This window comes from Macaca fascicularis, chromosome 3, assembly GCF_037993035.2.
Source record: "Macaca fascicularis isolate 582-1 chromosome 3, T2T-MFA8v1.1".
NCBI classification, from domain to species: Eukaryota; Metazoa; Chordata; class Mammalia; order Primates; family Cercopithecidae; genus Macaca; species Macaca fascicularis.
Window position 1 is genome coordinate 130,323,465 of NC_088377.1, and position 23,443 is coordinate 130,346,907.

General features: G+C 35.8%; 1 protein-coding gene across 17 annotated transcripts in view; it reads right to left on the reverse strand.

The window, feature by feature from the left end:
• The window catches only part of CDK14 (cyclin dependent kinase 14), a 790,403-nt gene that overhangs the window by 212,378 nt on the left and 554,582 nt on the right, over positions 1 to 23,443 (reverse strand). For all 17 annotated transcript variants that reach the window (XR_012432704.1, XR_006696501.2, XR_012432705.1 and 14 more), the window contains one exon: positions 11,012 to 11,105. Coding sequence is in view for 14 of the 17 variants with exons in the window: in XM_045387589.2 (XP_045243524.1) it covers positions 11,012 to 11,105 (94 nt within the window). In the remaining 3 variants the exon portion in view is untranslated. The remainder of the gene's footprint in view (positions 1 to 11,011; positions 11,106 to 23,443) is intronic.

Below are 23,443 nucleotides of genomic sequence, written 5' to 3' on the forward strand. Positions count from 1 at the left end.
TACACTGGCTATTGGCTAGAAACATCAGTTCCTTGATATGAGGGCCCCTCCTCAGAGCGACTCATAACATGGCAGCTGATTTCTCTCACAGTGAGCTGGTAAGAGAGGAAGAGAAAGTAAGCAAGAAGTAACAATCATTTTGTCACCTAGTCTCAGAAGTGATATCCCATCACTTTTGCCATATTCTATCCATTAGAAGCAAGTGATGAGGTCCAGCCCACACTCAAGGGGAGAGCATTACACAAGGGCATAAACACCAGGCGGTGGGCACACTAGGAGCCATCTTAGATGCTGCCCACCTCAAGAGATAACATATGTAATGTTCTGAGGAATAAGACTTACGTGGGGAAGCAGTCTGCAAATGAAAATTTTACTCAAAGGCAGAATGTCAATTATGAAAACATGCTTTATGGATAACATTCAGGGAATCTGCTAAGAAGTGTCACCACCTCCTCACTTGCCTCAGATGTGTCACACTATCCAAGTACTTCACCATCTTTTTCAGTCTGACACATCTGTGAACTTGTTAGTCAAAAAGGGAAGAAAAAAGGGTGAGCAAATGAGGGACCTCATGACCCACCAAGTAACACTCTTGACAATTCACACTTTATATTTAGCATGGGAAGCAGTAATATAATGGCTATAAGGAGTACAGGAAAAACAAAAAAATCAGGAACTTGATAAAATTGTTTCCTGGAGTTTCTCCCTACAAAGCTGTTTATCAGCTTGACTTGGTGATATGCTCTAATGAAATTTACATGGTCAGTGTGGCAGCTTGAAAACACAGCCCTGACATTCTTGACATTCTTATGTACAAATGGGATCTGTGTCTCCTTCCCTTGACTTTGGGTGAGGGTTTGTGACTGCTATGACCAGAAGAAAGTTACTGCGTGACTTCCGAAGCTAAATTAAGAGAAACCACACAGTTTCCATCTGGTCCTCTTGGGCCACCCACTCTTGGAACTCAACCACCATGACATAAGGAAGTCCAAACCAGCCCACATGGCAAGAACCCTTGGAGAGCCCTAAGACTCTGAAGAAAGAAACAGGAATATTTGGCTAGTCCCAACTACTCCAGCCCTGATTAGTCGAGATCCAGCTACCATGTGTCTGCAACCCAAGTCCAGAACTGCCAAGCCAAGCCCTTACTGAATTCCTGACCCTGAAACCATAAAAGAAAATTTAAAAATGATTATTGTTGATTTAAACTAGGGAATTTTGAGGTGGTTACATAAGAAAAAATAACCAGAACAACCAGGAAGTAGTCATATATGTTGACAATAAAGTCATGTATATTAAAAAGATAGTAATATTAAGCAGCAATACATTAAGTTAAAATTTTTTCAACACATTTAAGACAGACCACAGAGGTAAGCCATAGCCTCCAGAAAAGTCTTTGGTAAAAATTACTACAACGGGGAAGTATTTATAGGTAGTAGAAACATATAAAAGCATTCTTATGTTAATAGGAAAGTAAATGATCACAAATCATAGAAATTGGAAAGACAACATTTCTATTTCCATAATAATGTCTCAGATAAAACATAGATTAAAAATCTAGTCAGTAACTGTTTCCTCCTATCACATCAGTTGCAAATCATTTATTATTTCACCAGCATTATGAATATTATCCATTCCCTTATCATCTGCCTTCCATATGCGCATCACTGTGCCAGCCATACCCCACTCCCTTTCATGTAGGGATCATGCAGATCATAAAATCTTCAAATTTCTTCTTTCTCCTCTAAAACATTTATTCAAATCTCCCCCTCCATCCTTCCCCTCCTTCTTTCCTTTCTTTCGGAAAAATGTTTCATCCACATTTCAAGGCACTGTCTCCTCCACACATCCTCTCTTAACTGCTCCAATACCTTGATCCATCATGCGTTCTTGGATCTTTGGTGTCCTTTACTTTACAAATATACTAGTTTTCATTATTTTAAAAATACTTAGATTATAAAATATACGGAATATTGATTGAAAAATATCCTCAAGGTGACATCAATTCTCTTCATTAACCCAATTCTCAAAGTTGTGAAAACACAGGTTCAGTGTTTTCCAATTCTTCACTACCCACTCACCCTTTAAATCCATTGTAACCTAGCTTCACATATTCAGCACTCAAAAGTTACCAACCAGTGGCCTATTTCAGCTTTCTGAGTGTTTGATGCAGCTGGTATATAGTTCCTTCTTGAAATTCTTCTAGTTTTGACTTTCAAAAAAAGCACTCTCCGGGTCTCTTCATCCTCTGGACATTCTTCCTCCATTCTCCCCTCTGAACTATCATCTACTCTCCAAAACAGAAACATTTCCATTTTCTTCTGTCTATACTAACTCTCATGGTGAACTGACTCAGAAAGTCCAAATCCCTAGCACCAGAATAATTACTACTTGGAATACGTATTCAGTTGGACTTCAAACTCTGTGGTCACTCAATCTAATGCCTGAATTGTAACATATACAGAAATTTAATGTTCCACACAAAGCAAGCACTTCCCAAATAAGAAAATGTTTCATATAAAGGATGTCAAAGCAACAAGAGCATCAGAAATCACCTCAATAAGTGGGAGAATGATCCTTAATTTAACAAATTCAGGCATGAGAACTATCATTTAAGACTATTATCATTAAACCCACCCAAGTTGCTACTCCCTTTGCCTCAAATGCTCTGATCCCTGTTATTTGTGAGTTTGGCGCCCTTACAACCTTCAGTGAACAAGTATCACCTCTGAGAGAAAACTCCCCAGAACATGATGTATAAAGTGGCATCTCACAGAATAACACTTAAGAAACACATTAGATATTTATTTTCTCAATGTCTATCTTTCCTTACAGGAATATCAGTTCTATGAGAGCAGGAATGTTATTTTGTGTACTGCTGTCTCCTCACAGCATGAAAAGATTATTTAGGCCAGAGTAAGCACATAATAAATATCTGTTGAATAAATGAGTAACTTAGAAAATGAATGATTTAATTAAAGTGTTCTCATTTCCCATTTTATAGAAAGTTTGTGGTACTCTAATGCAAAAGCACTGAAGTAAAAAGAAGTTCTTTTACTACATGAGTTAATTCAATATCTGGGTCACAAACAGCTTGTCTTTTAATAGAATTTTCTTAGTTAGAAGTAATGTGATTAGCTATTCTATAGATGGATATTCCACTGTCTTAGCTTTCATGTAACACAAATGACCTTACTGGAGTTTGCTACCAACATTTCTATTTGCTTAGAAGCATGGAACTTTCTTTATTAGAACATCCATCTAATGTCTCCATACATGAACGACTCAGTGTTTATTTTTCCAACATCTTCATTTTCACTGGATCTCTTCTGAACACTTTTCTTCTACATAGACTTTTTTTTTCCTCATAGAGTATTGACCAGGGAGGACCTTACGATGTTATTAGTCCAGGGTTTTTCAACCTTCCTTTCAGTAGTGGGATCTATTTCACTGCAATATCTTAATAGAAGCAGAGCCAAGAGTGGAAAACCTAGAACTATGCCTCCCTCTGAGGCTATACCCACCTTCACTCCAGCATCACTGAAACATCAAAGAGAATCACAGGTCTCCTCTGAAAAACCATGGAAAGTCTAACCTTTCTTAATAAACCCACATGTGCTTTCTGTATTGACTCTTTTGGGGCAGGAAATCTTTCTTTTCCTCTGGGCTCAAAGCATTTACTGGGCACATACAATGTGCCACAAACTATATGAGCAGTGTGCAGAACACATTGGGAATAAGCAAGGAAGGGCTCTGGCTTTATAACCCACCACCCCTACCCACTGAACAGACCTGAGCTGATGGATTATCTTGCTCCAGGGAGTGATTTTCTTTTTCTGTTCTTATCCTTTATTTCTCTTCTGGTCACCCTCCCTGGATTTGTGTCACTGTACTGATTCTCCCCTGGTCTAACCCTCCAATCCCCCAAAACATGAACATCCCCTACAGGGTAGGCAGTGGTCCACAGCATTTCCTTCTACCTTCTCATGATTCAAGAACTAATATGATGTGGGAGCCAACCTTGTCTCTTTTGGGTGAATGGCTCCTTGATTCCCATCCATCTTCCTGATTTTGTTGTGTATGAGTTATACACTGGACATGTCCATCTGAGGTCACCCGCTATCACATAAAGTCCAGTATCCTGAGCTCTCTTCTTCCTCTCCCTGCAGTGGTAGTCCTTTTCAATGTTCCCACTATTTTCAACGACCTCACTAATCACTTAGTTCCCCAGATTTGAAACTTTTAAGTTATCTTTGATCCTTTCCTCTTTCACATCATTTATATCAAAGATGTGTAACAATAGTTTTGCAACATCTTTCTGACCTGATTTCCTGAAAGCTATTCAAATGTAGCTCAGCTGACCGTATTTTTGAAGCAAGTAGGGGCTATGTTTGTTGGTTTACCACCATAGTCACAGTGACTGTCACATAAGATGCCTAATAATCTTTCTGAATGAATGAATAATTAAATGGGGCAAAAATATGCAATTCTTACTGTAGCATAAAAACTGCAAGCAAATTATCTAGTAATAGAGAAATGTTTGAGTTTCTCTATTATTTGGGCACATTTGTAAGGTATTATAGTATAATTAAAATAACATTTTCAAGTATATATTAATGACTTGGAAATGGCTCTCTATTTCATGTTAAAGAGAAGCTAAACACAAAACCATAAATTTATTATGAACACAATTGTGAAAATCTAGAAAAGGGAATACAAAAATGTTTAATGTTGGTTATATCTCAGTGATTTTTTCTCATACTTTTCTTTTACTTATATACAGTTGATTCTCTGAAAAGATTTTTCACCATGGAAATGACTATGCCTATAGATGAGGCTTGAAGGAAACAAGTACAAATTAAGAGGTACTTGTTCCAGGGTGGGAGGTAGAGTATTATAATCTATTGTCCTTGTTTGTTTTTCTAAAACTAATTTTAAAATTGTAGCTTAATATTTTCAATATTCTTCACCCCAATAAGAGTTGTTTAATTCTCTACTTCTGCCAGTATTTATATAGTTGAATTTATAATTTTATCACATTTTTCTTTTTTAGAGACGGGGTCTCACTCTGTCGCCCAGGCTGGAGTGCAGTGGCACAATCATAGCTCACTGCAGCCTTGAACTCCTGGGCTAAGTGATCTTCCCACCTCAACTTCCCAAGTAGCTGGGATCATAGGTACGTACTACCACACTGTATTGTATTATTTTTGTTAATATGCTCTTACATTACTCTCCTGTTATGCTGTTTTATTACATTATGGATAAAATGAGGTTTAAAAATGCTAAACTATCAAAGTGCAGTCTTGAACATTCAACTCACCTTTCACCTACTCCTATACCACTGCCTGATGTCTCCTTTTCCCCTTTATTTTCACTTCAAATATTATACTTTCTTTAATGCTTAACAAAAATTTTCTTAGCAATTTTTCTTTAAACACCCATAACTTACACATAATACAGTAACATCAAGCATTTTTAAAAAATAAAAAATGGTTCGAGCTACAAGACAATATTGAAATCACTTAGTTTAACTTCCTCCTTTACAATGCAGAAACTACTGTCCAATTTGAAAAGGTGGCTTGCTGGGGTAGTGGGTGAGCAGGGGCAGAAAACAAAAACCTTGGATTAGAGCACAACATTTAACCCTTAGAGTTCAGTATTTTAACTAATAGAGAATCCACTGTTATTGCTGGGTCTCACATCTGCTGATCAATTGCTCAGCAATTATTCATGACTCCATTCCTAAAGTATGCCTTACCCACCTGCCCTGATTTTCATGGTCATTACTCCAGGCTGACATCATGACACATAATTCTTCTATGTTTTCATTGTACCTAATGTTGCAGAGTAACTGCTGAAGTAGTATGGCAGAAATGACCTAAAACAAATCCAGTAATGGTAATGATGATACAAATCTGTGATAGCAATATTCCATCCTAACCATGTGGCTGTTACAATACATCCACCTGAATGGTAATAACCATCAAGGAGGTGGTATCAGCTTTCCCTTACATTCTATAAGTCTTTCCTAACCAATCATGAAGCTGTAGGATTATGGTTCCAGTTCTAAAGATCCTGGAATCAGAGCCATGTGGAGGAAAACAAGGACAGGAACTGAATCTGTAAACTGTATCTCTACAGTCAGTTTAATGCAAAGTGCAGTGGCTTAAGGAATAATCCGACTCAAAAGCCAGACTGAGTACTATAGTAGCTTTCAAAGTTGCAAGTGGATCGTTACACACACACATGCACTCACTCAAATTCTGAATGGCACATATTGATGAAGAGGAATATTTTAACAATCGCATCAATCAAATAATGTACAATAGTTTAAAAACCAGTGGATGAAATTTCATTGTAAGCCAGGAGACCCAGGAGACGAGGAAAGGTGTGATTTATCAGGGTTATCAACATTCAAAGACAGAAAAAGAACAGATCTGAAAAACGGAATCATGCCAGCTCCTTTGTCGTGACTGTTACACAACGGGCCATGAGCCACAGAGACCCAGAAGCATCTGCCAAAGGTTTCAGACAGCTGTGCAAGCATTCCCTGCCATTTGTTTAGCTGTTTTGAAGTGAGAGAGACACATATTCCCAGGGTTGCACCAAGTACCCTTCTTTTTCAATTCAGAATAATATGTTTAGAATACAAAATTTTTATTAGTTGTGATTTTGTCACTCCGAATATATATTCACCTGGATGAATGCATTTGCTGCGTATTCTGCAACTAATGGAGGTGAATAGAATACACCATGCCATATTAAAAACCGGGTAATGCTAAAGAAGTGAAAATAAATACTCTTTCCACCTAAGAGCAGAGTTACTGCTTGGAGAATTAGGTGCCTATTTACCTGCCAATTCAAAATGTCTTGAATATAATTTATCAAAATTCCATCATCTTCCTTCCTTTCTTGCATATCACAATGTCAAGGAAAATGATTTAATGGTGAAATTTCAGATTGTAGCATACCCCAGCTCACCTTTTATATATGAACATGGTTATTATGTTCCAGAAATGAATTCATTGAACTTGTTAAAACTGTGAACTGCTCCCTTCAACCAAAGGAAGAAAAAAAGAGAATAGGGAAGAAAGAACCTTAGAAAGAAAAATGTAAAGACTTTTACTAACCGGTCTTTATTTCCTTTCACATATTTTATAAAGACTCAGTGTGTGGGAACTAATTAGATTAGCTGTCTTGGGTAACACGCTATTAATTTTGTGCTTCAAAGTTATTAACCACCTTTCTATGTACAGTTCACAGGCAAATGAATGAACTTAATCCACGTATTAAAACACAAAACAAACCAAATAATCCCATGTTTCATGACTTTTCAAAGTTGATTATCTCCTTGGCAATGCTTTACCAGAGGCTAGATATCCAACTGCCACTTTAGAAAAGAGTCTCTGGCAGTTTATATTAGAGGCCTGTTAAAGTGGATTTAATCACTATTTAATAGTCATTCCTTCCAAGATTAGACATAAAAGGTCACAGAGGAAAAGCATTTATTTTTTCTCAGTGATTTAACCATACTGGGTTTATAAAATTTCCTCCTCACACCAGGATCACACCAGTCTTGAGAGAGTCTACTGTGTGATAATATAGCTAATACTTGCAAATTTAAACAATTCAGTAGAGAAAATAAAATATTTAAAATGATAACATTTAATGTTGAAAGAATTCTTTAGATTTCTCTTTATCTGGCTTTGTCTAATTCTTCAGGGCAAAACATAGCATCATTTAATTCTACAGCAGTAATTTTATATAGAGGATGATCTTCATTTCCTAATTATCAAAGGACATTTTATTGTAAGAGGCATTAGATGTGTAAAATAACTACAGTAAATGAAAGCACTATTGCCATAAATCATGATGCTTATCTGCATTTGTGGGTCTCTGTGCTCCAACAAGAGCAATGGTAGTTTAGTGTATCAATAATCCCATGGGAAATTTAAAATGATTTATATCTCTGACTTATTAAAAGCCTAGTCATAGCTCAAAGGTCTCCGAATACCCATAAAATTAGGAAACTAATGCCATAATATTAATAAATAATAGCAAAATTTCATACAGGAAGTAATCCAATAAGACATTACCCAATGGAAATTACTTCTGTTAAACAAAGATTTCAAATGAAAGCTTTGACTAAGCTATGTCAATAAATTACACTTTTATGAAACTCACTTTTTTGTTCTGTTGCTGTATATCTCCCTTATATAACAATTTCTTTTCTTTTATAATTCAAGCTAAAGTAATATATAAGTGGAGCTATGTCTTTCAGTACAATTCCCTTTTTAAAGTTTTCTGCTTTCAAATACAGTATAGTAATAATTCTACCAGATATCAGTAATTTGACAAGTTACATAATTATTGTTCAACAGCTATCAGAGAGTGAAAAGTGGAGTCTAAAGTTTAGAAAATTATCAGCATATAATTTAGTGATACTATTATTATTATACATGAGCTTTATGTAAATAAAAATGCTAAATATTTGGAGATATGTTTTTGCATAAAAATGTATATACACTAAAGCCCATTGAAGTTCCTTCTAGGCCATTTTTGTCAATACAAAATATATGGAAAAGTTTATATTTTTAAGAAAATTATTGTGAAAAAGTTATTTAAAATAATTGAATAAAAGTAAAGTATTGAGTAGAACGAAAAAACAAACATGTTTATAAAAGCTGCACATTTATGCTAATGGCCATAAAATTGAGTAATTTAATCTTGGATAGGAAAGTACTATTTTATATTATTTTTATAGACTCAGTACAATCTCAGTAAAGTGAATAAGAGACGTTCTTGGGAGCAGGGAGAAAAAAGGGCTTCATGAGTTTAAATGAAGGGATGGATATGAAGAAATGGTCAATACATCTATATAAATTAAATTTTATTGAAATAAGGACTTCTTATTCTAATAATTATTCTTAACTAACAGGATGATTGTGCAGCATTTTATTATAGTGAAAAACTGAAAACAAGCTATCAATATTGGGCTGGTTAAGTAAATAATGTCTCATCCATACAACGAAACACTCCCCAGTCATTAAGAATGATAGGTTTCTGAATTTATTTTTCATTGAAAGGTGCTAATTACAAATTGTTTAGTGAAAATAGCTGGTTCCAAAAGCATATACAAGATATGATTCAATCTTTTCAAATATGTATAGAAAAACTCTATGGAAGGTATATGTCCAAGTACTAGATGTGATTTTCTCTGCATGGTAGGACAAAGGGTGATTTTTTCAGCTTTTATTCATTTTAACACTGTAGGAATTTTCCATTATTCATTTTAACACTGTAGGAATTTTCCATTATAAAGATACACTATTTTTATAATCATGTTAACATTTTTGGGAATTTATAGATATCGAATAAAATAAAATTGAAAGGAAGTGGATACAGATGGTTTCTGAAAGAACAAAACCAACAGGACAACACTTTGAGGACGGTTTCTATGTTAGGTACTTTGTTGATTGTCCATTTGTTGTTAGCGCACAGCGACTCACAGGGATATAGGCTGCTGCATAGAGGAATCAGATGTGCTTTAATTTCCTAGTTTCTAGTCTTCTTTTCTTACCATTTTATTGCTGACATTAAGGTGAACACAATAGTGATGGAGCCTCAGTTTGTATCACTACGCTCTATTGCAGATTTTATTCTTAATATGATAGCTATATTTTAATGTTGCACTTAATTTGTCTAACTCTGATTTCATGTTTTAAATTACAGGTTTATATGAATATTAGCTAATGTGGAAACTCTACTGAATAAAAGTATTTGGCATAAAATGATGTAATAAAAATAACAATGATTTATATATATGTAAAGTATTTACTATGTGCCAAGCAGAGTCCGAAAAGAACTTATATATTAGTCAATTATTCTTCAAAGCCACCTATGAAGAAGGTGCTATTATTATCCCTCATTTCAACCATGAGAAAACTAAAGCTCAGAGAACTAATAAGCCCCTTGCTGAAAGTCCCATGGCTAAAAAGTGACAGAGAAGGGTGATAAGTCCAGATAGTCTGGCTCCAGAACACTTACTTTTTGCAGACTTTCAAAAGTTTAAATAAGCTTTTAATTTTAGAATAGTTTTAGATTTACAGAAAAGTTACAAAACATAATACAGAGAGCTCATGTATACCCTTCGCCCAGTTTCCCTCTCTAGTGAAAATCTTACATAATATGGTACATTTGTCACAGCTAAGAAACTCACATTGGTACACTGATATTAACTGAACAACATACTTAATAATGTTCTTCCTTTCAAGTATTTCATCCAGGAGACCACATTACATTGAGTTGTCATGTCTCCCCTAGCCTCCTGTGATTTATGACAGTTTCTCAAACTTTCCTTGTTTTTGATGACTTTGACAGTTTTGAAGACTACTAGTCATGTATTTTGTAGAATGTCTGTCAGTTTTGGCTCGTGTGATGTATTTTTTACGATTTAACTGGGGCTATGGTTTGGGGAGGAAGACCACAGAGGTGAGCTGCCATTATCAACACATCATATCAAGGGTACACCCCACTAACATGACTTATCTTTGATGATGATAGCCTTGGAAAACCTGACTGAAGTACTGTTTAACTGGTGTCTCTATTGTAAAGTCACCGTCTTCCCACTGTCCATGCTCTGCTTTATGGAAGGAAGTTATCAAAGCTCACAGTCAAGGGGGACGGGGGAGTTAAGCTCCACCTACATGAAGGGGAGGGAGTATCTATATTAATTATTTGGAATTCTTCTGTCATTTTTAACCCATTACTTTCTCTATATTGCCTCTCCCGCCCTGTTCCTTCTTACCACTTTCACATGTTATTCATGTACAGTAGTATAAAAACATAATTCTTAACTGATTTCCTGCTTTTTCAAAGGTCCAAAATATGTTAGAACCAAATGTGACAATAAATTTGTTTTAAATTATTTTCCACAGACTGCTATAAAATTTGTCATTAAGTGACTAATTAGAAACCATTGTTTCTCAGAAATACTCTGTAAAGGACTTACCAGAAATATTCGTTCAAGTTGATCCTGAATGTCTTTCATTCCTGGAAAAGCAGCAACTCCTTGGATCATTTCAACAAAGATGCAACCTACTCCCCTAAAGAGAGAAGAAAGAATAATTACAAAACTTCAATACATTCTGCTTAGGAAAACTAAATCTGGAATTAGAATATCCACTCCTACAGAAGAGAAGCAGCGGGTAAACAGTTTTCTTTTTCCTTCTAACTTTTTAGATTCAGGAGTACACGTGCAGGTTTGTTACATGGGTATACTGTGTGACTCTGAGGTCTGAGGTATGAATGATCCCATCACCCAGGTACTGAGCATACATAGTACCCAATAGTTTGTCAACCCTTGTCTCCCTCCCTTCCTCCCCCTTCTAGTAGTCTCTAGTTTCTATTGTTGTCATTTTTATGCTATGAGTACCTGATGCTTAGCTCCCACTTATGAATGACAACATGCAGTATTTGGTTTCCTGTTCCTGTGTTAATTCACTTAGCATAATGGCCTCCAGCTGCATCCATGTTGCTGCAAACAACACTATTTCATTCTTTTTCATGGCTGCATGGTATTCCATGGTATGTATGTATCACATTTTCTTTCTCCAGTCCATTGTTGGTGGGCACCTAGGTTGAGTCCATGTCATTGCTATTGTGAATAGTGCTGTGGTGAATACGTGAGTGCATGTATCTTTTTTTTTAGAATGATTTGTTTTCTTTCAGATATATACCTAGTTATGAGATTGCTGGGTTGTATGATAGTTCTGTTTTAAGTTCTTTGAGAAATCTCCAAATTGCTTTCCATGGTGACTGAATTAATTTATTATACATTTTCACCAACAGTGTATGAGCATTCCGTTTTCTCTGTAGCCTTGCCAGCATCTGTTGTTTTTTGACTTTTTAATAATAACCATTCTAACTGGTGTGAGATAGTATCTCACTGTGGTTTTGATTTGCATTTCTCTGATGATTAGTGATGTGGAGCATTTTTTAGTATGTTTGTTGGCTGCTTGTATGTCTTCTTTTGAGAATGCCTGTTCATGTCTTTTGCCCATTTTTAATGGAGTTATTTGATAAACAGTATTTTTAATGAGCACCATGAGCTATCTAGGTGACGTACACCTAGATCCCATAACCTACCCACTCCTCCTGCCCCCATCTACTGCCCTGAAATAACTCTAAATAGATGCAACTATACTGGGCTCAGAAAAGGGTGGAAACCAATCAAATAGTGCATTTTAGTGCTATTACTTACAGAATACAGTTAAGTCCTTAGCTTGATGTATGAGTCCTCACAGTCATGTTCAAACATCCTTTTCCAACTATATTTCACAAACTCATAAAGTATTGTAGCCTCTAGACATTCAGTGGTTCTCAATCCTCTTTGCATTAGAATCACCTGGAGAAGGTTAAGAAACTGCATATCTCTGACCACAAACCCCAGAGATCCTGTTTCAATTTATCTAGGTTGGAGCCCAGGCATCCACATGGGCTGCTCAGATGATTCAGGGCAGCTACAGTGAGAATCGCTGAGCCAGACTGATGTACCTGAGTGCCAAGCATAAACCTATACCATTTTACTCAAATTGCTTCACTACCTAGAGTACCCTCCTTCTTTGCCTATTTGCTCTTGATAGCGAATTCCAACTCAACCACTATAATCCTATTTAAATGCATCTCCTCTGTGATGCCTTTCATGGATCTTTCAGCAGACAGAATTGCTCCCCTTATGAGCTTATGGATTAAGCCCTTACTCAATATATCAGCCGCCATCTACTATGCTTGACATTCTTTCGCAGCTTGACCTGCCAATCTCACAGTTCCCACCTAGCAAGTTAGTCCAGTAAATCAAAAGGCCTTGCCTCCCAGACTGCTGCATCTTGCACCTAGCCCAACAGGAATAACCAATCCATAGTATGGACAGGGAGCCACTTAGATACTTCTGCTCCTCTGGAGAATAGGGCAGTATGGTAAGAAACTAGCATATGTAGATGGCTAAGTCACATTAGTGTCAGGGAAGTAGCATGAATGGCTACACATTCCTGCAGATGAAATCCCCTGAACTGACTAGGTTCTTGACTTCTGCAGGCTTAGATGTTCAGATGATCCAGTTTTGTTTTGTTTTGTTTTTTAGAACTCTCTACCTCCTGGAAATTCTCCAGATTTTTACATTGGCTGTATTTGAATGGGTTTATGTTTCCTGCAAGTATTCTAATAAAACCATGAACATATTGGGACACTTCTTCCACTGCTGCACCCCCATACTCAATTTAGGGCAAGCAAACCCTTGAGTCTTTATTTCAGAAACCTAGGGGTTAAGACCAAGTGACCTACTTCTCTAAAGCTACTCCAGTTGTTATCACAGTTGTATATAAACAGTGTTTTGAATTAAAGAAGTGATGTATTTGCAGAAATTGCTTCCCTATTGTACCACATGATTCTTATTCAAAGTAAACACCAATAATATACAGTGTTAAAATGACTCAAAACAAACAAATGCCATTTTATATCATAGGATGTAATTTTATTTAAGTAGTAAATAATTTCAAACCAGTGTTCTAGGTAGATGGGTTTTTACACAACATGTTTTCATTTTAGATTTGAAAGACAACATAGGTATCAAGAGAATTATTTTATTAGGATATTAAGAAACAATGATGTGCTTATAAATATTAGGGCTTCAGATGTCTGGTTAAGTCTACTTAAATTTTCAGTATGGTGGCTTTCCAAATTTTTCTGTCAGGAATTCTTTTCTAAGACTATTTTCTTCTTATTTAAGTTTACACAATAAAATACCTTGGATCTTAAATAGCTACCTGCACCTTCCTTTTTTACACTCAGCGTATCCTCTCTGCTCTTTACTTTTCGGTCTTCATTTTTTCCCACCATAAGCTGCAGCTCAGAGTGTGAAGAGCCTTAGCAGAAGCCATAGCCACCCCCATTATGTACACAGCTAGGCTGGCTAGGAAAGTAACTATTACATTGCCAGAACTACTTATAGAATTTATTTTAGCACTACTTGTGTTTAGTCTATATCATCTCCATAATATGTTACTTAGAACGATTAAAAGACAAATCTATGCTGCAATTCTATTCAGCTGGAATGGAATGATGTAGCATTTTTATAGGCTCTTATCTGCTTAGCTGGCTAAGACTTGGATTTTCGTTTCTAGTGGATGTTTCCTATGACATCATCTTTTTCAAAGATGCTTGAGGATGTACTAAAGAAGCTGAGGGAATTACACTTAAAGGACTCACAAAAAGAGATAAAATGTAAAAGAAAATAAAAAGTACATGTATAAAACATATCAACATATGAATATAACAGAATTCCTTATTACTGGACTGCCTTATTGCCATACAGCAATAAGAGTTCTTCAATTTAATATGAAAGAACTAGTGTCTGTTTACCCCACACCTCTTTCTACCCTCCATTAGCCCCATGCTCCCTCTCTCAATGGATTAAATTGACTGCACTGAATGGTTTACTGAGAAAAATTCATCCACTTAAGCACTATAATTTATGATACATAATCTTATATCAGGAAATGTCTCCTTTGTTCCTTCTTTTGAGAATTTGAATAATTATGTAATTATCACCTACTTAGTCTAAATTTTTCAAGAATAAGAACTGGTCACAAAAGCTTACAATCAAAGGTGTCACAGGATGCAGTATGCTCAAACTCTTATTTTAGGATTAGTTCCCCAGTAAGGTAATATATAAACACCCACCGAGGCTCACAGATTCTTCAATTTTTTTGAACTAAACATTTCCCAATTTAATTTCTGTCTCAGGTATATGAATGATTTTTTTCATCACAATTCAAAACAAAATTTTAAGCAGAATTGACAATTTGTTGTCAGTACAACCAGGGACAGACAATCTTTTAGTATTGAAACTTACATAATCTGGGAGTTTTTGTTATTAAAAAGATTATAAAATTATAACTAAAAATTGGCCATAAAAGTGCATTTAGAATGAGCAAATCAGTCAAAAGCAATCACAAAATTTTAAAAGGTAACAAATGCAATAAAGAATCTGACATTTAGGAAAACAATGTAAAATTAACTATCTGACATTTATCTTTATCTGATAAATCTCTAATACATTTCTTTCTATAATTTTGGCTATATAATCTTAATTAATTCTTCTTATGACAATTCTATAGTAACATTTTTTGTAACGAGAATGTAGAGATAACTTAGACTTTCCTCTAGCATGGTGGTGAACATTGGTTTGGGGGTATGTCTAATAGTTCAGAATTTTTTTTTCTCAGCTTCACTTCTCATTGTTGGTGAGGTCAGTAAACTTTTAGGACTGTTGTTAATTTTGGGAAAACCCCCATAAAGATTCTGTTTAGCAGATCTGTATGGTATAAACACAGTAATTCGAACGTATTTCAGTTTACACAGTTCCTTCAGCATGAGAGGACATGCTTAGCTCAGAGTGTAGGGTTAGCAAGGATGCTTAATGCCTGAAAGGGCTAGACAAGTGCAAGCTGGTTGGATTACGGAGTGATGGCACTGGGAATGGAAATATTCCAGGTTGAGAAAAAAGGGTCTAATAAACTGAAGAAACTTTAGAGAGCTAACTGCTGTTGTTATGGCTCTATGTGGACAAGAGAAGAAAAATCTAAAAAGAGAGCAGAAGTCCATATTCCATTCTAAGAATGGCTTCTACATTTTTAAATGCTTGAAAAATATCAAAAGAAGAATATTTGGTGACATATGAACATTACCTGAAATTCTAATTTCAGTATCTATAAATAAGCTTTAATGAAAAACAACCACACTCATTCATTTAGGTACCATGTATGGTTGCTTTTCTCATTGAAATGACAAAGGTAAGTAGTTGCTACAGAAACCACATGTCCTGCAAAACCTAAATTTTTACCATCAGGCCCTTTACAAAGTTTGTGAAATCTTGACCTATGTTATGTTCCACTTGCAAAAAAACACAGTAATAGAAGAAGTCATCCTAATCAGTTATGGAAAAACAAATAAAGAAAGTATAATATGTCATGATTATTTGTAAGTAATTAGTAGAAATAATCTCTTAATTATGATCTGTTTTTTCACTACTCTCTTTAGCAGTTTTCCTGTAATAAAATATGCCTTAGAAGTTTCCTGTATTTTGTCAAAAATTAGTAGATATTTTAAACTTGAAGATAGATATTTTAATCTCTAAAGTGTTTTGAACTGAGAAATAAATTGGGAGAAAATATATGTAGTGATGTTTTTAAATAAGGTGCCATCTAACTTTTTCCCAAAATAGAGAATTTGGTGAGCTGATATGTATCATGAGAGGGAGAAGAAGGACAGTTTATTTTACTAACTTTAAAAAAGTTTCTATTTTATATTTAGAAGATAGGGAAGCATTATATCATGCTTGGAAGTACTACCTTTTATTTTATAAACATTAGAAAATTTTACCTGTTAACTTTAATTTTATAAACATAAGGGGTTTCCAAAATTATGCTGGTTCTATCCTGATTTCAGAGGATTTTCTTTCCACCTGTTTTCTTTCTACTCATACCCTACATGCGTGCCCCTATATTGACAACAGGAGAGGAATCCAGTTTTTAAAATTATCCCTTGAACTTTTTTCTTCCTTAAAATCAACAGTAGAGGCTGCAGGCAATGAAGCCTCCACATGCTGTGCAACTGACTTCTATCTCCAAATTTACATCACGTCTGTATCCACATTAGATTTTCTCTGCTCCAGCCATGCTGTTCCACCGTCCTCTCATATAACTTGCCACAGTCCTTCCCATCCCAGGATCTCTGCACGGATTGTTGTTCCCTTTGCCTTCTCTGTACCTGGTTAATTGCTTTTTGCTGTTCAGGGGTTAGTGCAAATAGCTCCACTTAGAAATGTCTTTCCCAGTGACCACCTGTAAGGCAGTTCCTCCTTACAGCCCCAGCCCCAGTGTCTCACCCTGCTTTTCCTAGTTTGTCCCCTTCAAAACACTTAAAAATGTTCAATTGCATTTGGCTTTTGGGCGTGTGTCTCCTCTAGATGGAACATCTACAAGATCAGGGACAAGGTTGTGGACATCACCTTATTCCCAGGACATAGCAGAGTGTCAGGCACATAATAAGGGCTCAAAAATATTTGCTGAATGAATCAAAAGCAATGCAACCCTCGTTCCCCTGGCTATTCTGTGTGAGCTGAGCTTAGTGACTTGTTTCCAAAGAGTATAGTAAGGAAGTAGGAGTGGAGAGTGGGTGTGGACGGCAAATTTACAATGGAGAAAACTGGCAAACACTATCTCAGCCATGTGACAAAGGTTAACATCACAAGTGGTATGTCATGATTTCCCATAAGTCTGATGTTTATGGGCTTTTTAAAAGAATAAACATAGAAATTGATCTCCTGGTCTTAAAGCTTGAAACATATTTGTCTTATCTGAGTTTGTTTCTCAGGAAACCCACACTCAGAACTCCAACAGTATTACAGAACTGAAACTTCTCTTCCTTATTTCTGCCTAATTCCTGTTTCCCCGCATGTAGCTACATTCCTTCTCCACTATATAAACCCCCAATTTTAGTCAGCTGGGGAGATGGATTTGAGACTTTTCTCTTGTCTCTTCAGCTGCAGCACCCAAACAAAGGCTTCTTCCCTGGCAAAACTCATTGTCTCAGTCAGTGGCTTTCTGTGCAGCAGGCAAATGGGACCTAGGCTGAACCCCTGGTGTTTTGCTAACAGTGCCAAGAACACTCACAGGACAATGACAAGCTCTTCAATCAGTGCTGCTGGGAAAATTGGATATTCTTATCCAGAAGAACAAAACTAGACTTCCACGCCTCACAGTATACAAAATCACCTCAAAATGATTAAAGACTTAAACATAAGGCCCAAAACTATAAAACTACTAGAAGAAAACATAGGGGAAACACTTCAGGACATTGATCTGGGAAAAGATTTTATGAATAAAACATCAAAAGCACAGGCAACAAAAGCAAAAATAAACAAATGGGATTATATCACACCAAAAGCTTCTACACTTAAAGCTTCTGTACGGACAGGAGATAAGTCTCCAATCCTTCTCCCCAACTGACTTAAACTGAGTTTTTATACAGTGGGGTAGGAATGTAGCTACATACAGGAAAACAGAGTGAAACAATCAACAGAGTGAAAGAACAACCCACAAAATGAGAGTAAATATTTGTAAACTATTTATATGACAGGGGATTAATATCTAGAATATATAAGGAACTCAAATATCTCAACATTGAAAAAACAATCTTATTTAAAAATGGGTCGATGAGGCCAGGGGCCATGGTCGATGCCAGTAATCCCAGCAGTTTGGAAGCTGAGGTGGGAGAATCGCTTGAGACTAGGGAGTTCCAGACCAATCTGGGTAACATAGCAAGACTGTCTCCACAAAAAATTTAAAAAAAAAATTGCCAGGCATGGTGGGACTGCACCTGTAGTCTCAGCGGCTCAAGAGGCTGAGGTGGGAGGATTGCTGGAACCCAGGAGACTGAGGCTGCAGTGAGCTATGATTGTACTACTGCACTCCACCCTGAGTGACAGAGAAGGACCCTGTCTCTTTAAAAGAAAAAAAAAGGGGGACAAATGGTCTGAACAGACATTTTCCAAAAGAAGACACACAAATGGCCAAGAAACATGAAAAAGTGCTCAACATCACTAATCATCAGGGAAATTCTCATCAAAATCACGGTAAGACATTTCACTCCAATTATGATGGCCATTATGAAAAAGATAAATAACAAATGCTGATGAGGATGTGGAGAAAAGGGAACTCTTATATACTGTTGGTGGGAATGTTCTATGGAGAACTGTATGGAGGTTTCTCAAAAAACTACAAATAGAACTACCATATGAGCTAGCCATCCCACTACTGGGAATTTATCCAAAGGAAAGAAAATCAGTATATTGAAGAGACATTTGCACCCCCATGTTTACTGCAGAACTATTCACAATAGCCAAGATAGGAAATGAAGCTAGGTGTTCAACAACAGATAAATGTATGAAGAAAATGTGGTCTACAAGCACAATGAATACTATTCAGCCATAAAAAAGAATGAAATCTTGTCATTTGTGACAACATAGAAATGGAGGACATTATGTTAAGTGAAATAAGCCAGGAACAGAAAGTTAAACACCGCATGTTCTCACTCATATATGGAAGCTAAAAAAAGTCAATGTCGTAGAAGTAAAAAGTAGAACAGAAGATACTAGAGGCTGGTAAGGGTAGGGAAGGAAAGTATAGGGAGAGATTTATTAAAAGATACAAAATTACGGCCAGAAGGAAGCAATAAGTTCCAGTGTCTTATACCATTGCAGGATGACTATAGTTAAGAAAATAAGACTATATTATATGTAACATATACTATATATATTATTAAGACTATAACAATAATACTATATTATATAGTTTCAAATGGCTAGAAGATATTGAATGTTTCCAACACAAAGAAATGATAAATGTTTTATATGAGTTTATATGAGGGATGGGCTAATTACCCTGATCTTATCACTATATATTATACGTATCAAAACATCACTATGTACCCCATAAATATGTAAATTATTGTCAATTAAAAAATTAAATTAAAAATTTCATATGAAAGTATTTGAAAATGTATATATACATATACTCTATGGCAAAGGAATTCAAGGTGAAAAGATTTATTTAAAATACTATATTTGGGGAAATGGTGGGGTGGAGTGTGTAATACATAGAAAAAAATGGAATTCATAGGGAAGGAGTAAGAACTTTCCTCCATTAGAACAGGGAAAGACAAGTTCAGGGTTATTTCTGTGGGAATGCCTCCTGGATCTCTTAGACTATGTTAGGTCCCCTAACTCTGTGCTCTCCATGATACTTTCTACAACTGCAATTTATTTATTTACTTGTAAATGTAGTAGCCATCATCACCTTTCTTAGAACAAAGATTTGGTCTTTTACTTTTAAAAATATAATCCAAATGACTGATAGGGGTTTTGGAGATATGGCAACATAACCAGACCTGAATGAAATAGAGTTAGGTCAAAAAGGCACCAGCTAATATGCCTTGTCATGTATGTATCTGTTCATCATAGTCCTGTTGGGATTTTATGGTGTAGGATAACTTTATATCTTTCAACTAAAATATGGATTAATTACATCCATCAGCATGCATAATAAAAAATCTGCATTTGATCCATGATATTTTCAGTGGACTATACTCAGTCAATTTTCTCAAAAAGATATTGTTAACTAGATGGTAATTAACTCAATAAATAATTATATCACATGAGGAAGCAGAATAAGACCTAAAGGTTATTATTTCTCTAGTTGACATTAATCTAATTTTGGTTAGATTAAGATATCAAAAAAATAAAACATTGTTCTCCTTCTTCCCTAATTCTCAAGGCAAATGTTTGGCTCAATCTCAGCAGATAATGTAGAAAGACTCTAATATTTTAAAATACGGTGCAATGAAAATGTCAGAAAACATTGCCTAGATTTTAGTTTTTTATTTCATCCATGTGTTAGGAAAGGCTTGGGATTCCTTAGGACTGAAAGCTTCAAGCAGAGTGACAGTTTCAGTTCTAGAGGGATCATGACACAGCACTGCCCGTGCACTGCCATATGTGCAGCAGGAACAATGACTCATCAAACTTAGACTATTATGGTGGGGGGAGACCTGCCCCTTCTTATACACAATTTCCTAACTGAAAGTGGTAAGAGGCCTCTTCTCAAGTTTAGAAAATTATTTAGAGCCATTCAGAGCCATCTAAATTGTCAAAACCTTTGGAAAGAAGGATATGAAAAAAGGGAGTGTCAAGCTGTTTCTGATTCTGACAGGAGGCAAGCAGATGAACAGAACCATAACTCACTACAGGTTAGTTCTCTTGCCTTTCTGCCTTTTGACATTATGCTGGCATCAGAAATTTCCTCGAATCCTATGTATCCTTCCAAAAACAGTACTTGAAGCAGTGCTTCTCATCCTTTAATGTGTATGCTAACCACGTGGGGATCTTCTTAGAATTCAGATTCTAATTACTGGGTATGGGTTGAGGCCTGAGATCCTGCATTTCTAACAAGCTTCCAAGCCATGTTGATGCTGCTGTTCTCAAAATCAGATACCAAGGGGCAAGAATGTAAAGGAATTTGGGTAATTCTGTTTTGAATGGAGTTTTATAACTCAGATCAATTCTCTGAACATATATTCAAGCTCCAGCCAAAGGAATAACATAGAAAGAGGAGATCACTGAAATGAGTTAGATTAAATGCAAAACATAATCTAAATTTAACACACAGGGATGCAATACAAGCTCAGAATGCTTCCACATGAATTAACCTAATAGGTAATTTTATTTAGCCATGGTTCACTGAAATAAACCATTAAGGAATTAAAGCTAGAACTATTTGATGCACCAGAGTAGCCATTTATTTATCTTACTCTTCTCTGAAGGAATGTATATATTTGTAAAATAGACCAAAGAACTTTCTTCCCTAGGAGGTCAGCTTCAAAAAGATGAAAATTAAAAAGTGACTTTTTTATATATTCTGAAAGAAAATTTATTACATATAACAGACTTAATCTTTTCATTTTGGCATTTGCAGTATTTGAAAAGTGAAAGATTAAAAAATTACATTCTGCATGCCCTTGGTGACTACTGAAGGAACCGAATTGATTAAACTGCCACTCATCATTTACTGTGGTTAGTGCTTCATTAGGCACAGATAGGCACAATATATCTTAGTCAAATACTTCTATGGAGTATTTTACTCTCAAGGAATGAAAATATAACCCTAGATTGTGGGTAAAAGCCCATCTTAGAAAACATTTGATTCAAAACAATAAACTTTTAATATAACAAGAAACTGTAACATTTATTTTTCAACTATGAAACAAAATTATATCTCTAAGAAGTTCTACTTACAAATTAAGCATATCAGAATAAAAACAAAAGTAAAAAATAAAGTACAGGAAGTTAATATAGTTCAGTAGACTCAAGGCCCAGGATGGCCTGCTGCTGACTTGGAGGGAGGCACCAGGCAAGTGATTAGAATCCTCTTACTAGGATCTACATCAGCAATAAAACTAACAGGGAAGACTGAGAAGCCCAACTATCTTAAAGTACCAACCAGCATAAATGTTCCTTATGTTCCAATGATAATTTTTGCTTATACACTTTAAGTACTATGTACATTTATTATTATTTTTTTCTAATGAAATGGCAAAGTTGTATTTTTGCTGTCTGGTTCATTTACCAGATCCAGGAATCATCTAAAATCTTTTGCCTTTTTTTTTTTTTCTTCACTATGTGTATACAGTCATCAAGTTGTCCACATCCTAAGTATTCCTAAATACTTCTACAATCTGATCTCCAACCGCTTTCTCTCTTCCTCCTTACTGTCCTTTTCGAATGCTTCTGAAATCCTATCCTCCATCTCTATCCACAAAACACCAGATATTTCACCTGTTCATCTTTGTCCATGGCATGATCTACATGTCCTTCAAACCTAGCTTTGTCAGCTTGGAAATATGGCTTTGAGAAGTCAGGCAGAGTAATTACCACTGGGTGAAGCCTCTCCTGACCCCCTTAATCATTCACCAAGGATAAATTTATCACCTTCACCTCTGAGCTGCCACTGTCTTAACCATATACCTGTGCTATGGCTCATCACACTGTCTTTCCCTGTGACCTTGAAGGCATGAATAGATCTTTCTCATCTTTTCAGCTCCAAGATCTCACAAACTGCTTTGTACAAAATAGGTGTTCAGTAAGTATCTTTAAAATGAGGGAATAAATGAATGAATTGCATAAACTAGTCTGAGGAGTACACACAAGATACTGCAACAGAAAAAGGCATTTGATTTAGAGCTAATATTATCATATGAAATTAAACACTAAAAAAAATCAACTCAGTAATTTCACCAAAATATCTAAACTCTAACTTCATTTCTAAGAGACTCCAAAGGAACTCCAGCAGTCTCCATGGAAACCTTTCCCTCCACTGTACAATTTACTCAAATGCTAACATTTAGAGATAGAGGTACCTTTGAGAAGGCTTCAGACAATGTTTTGATTTTTACATGTCAGGAAGCTGTATTATATGTTAAAGTGTCTTAGTGTTGGTCGCAGAATCAGAAACTGCATCTCCTGAATCCAGGGTTAGCAATCTCTTCATTATGCTATGCTGCCTCCGCAGTCAGAACAACCTGTCTTTATTTGGTCAGCCTGGTCAGGTTAAAAAAGACGAAACAGAGATGGCAACTTTGATTCCTTCCCAGGTGACACAAATGCCAGCAAAGATAAAGTTAAAATCAAAACCAAATCTTCAAAATTAGAGGGTTTGGCAGAGAACACAGTAAAACTACCCTAGAAAACTGAAGTCTACCATCATTCCTAATGCACTGAAAATAAGATGTTGGCTGTGTTTAAAAAATGCTTAAAAATTTGGCTGGGCGC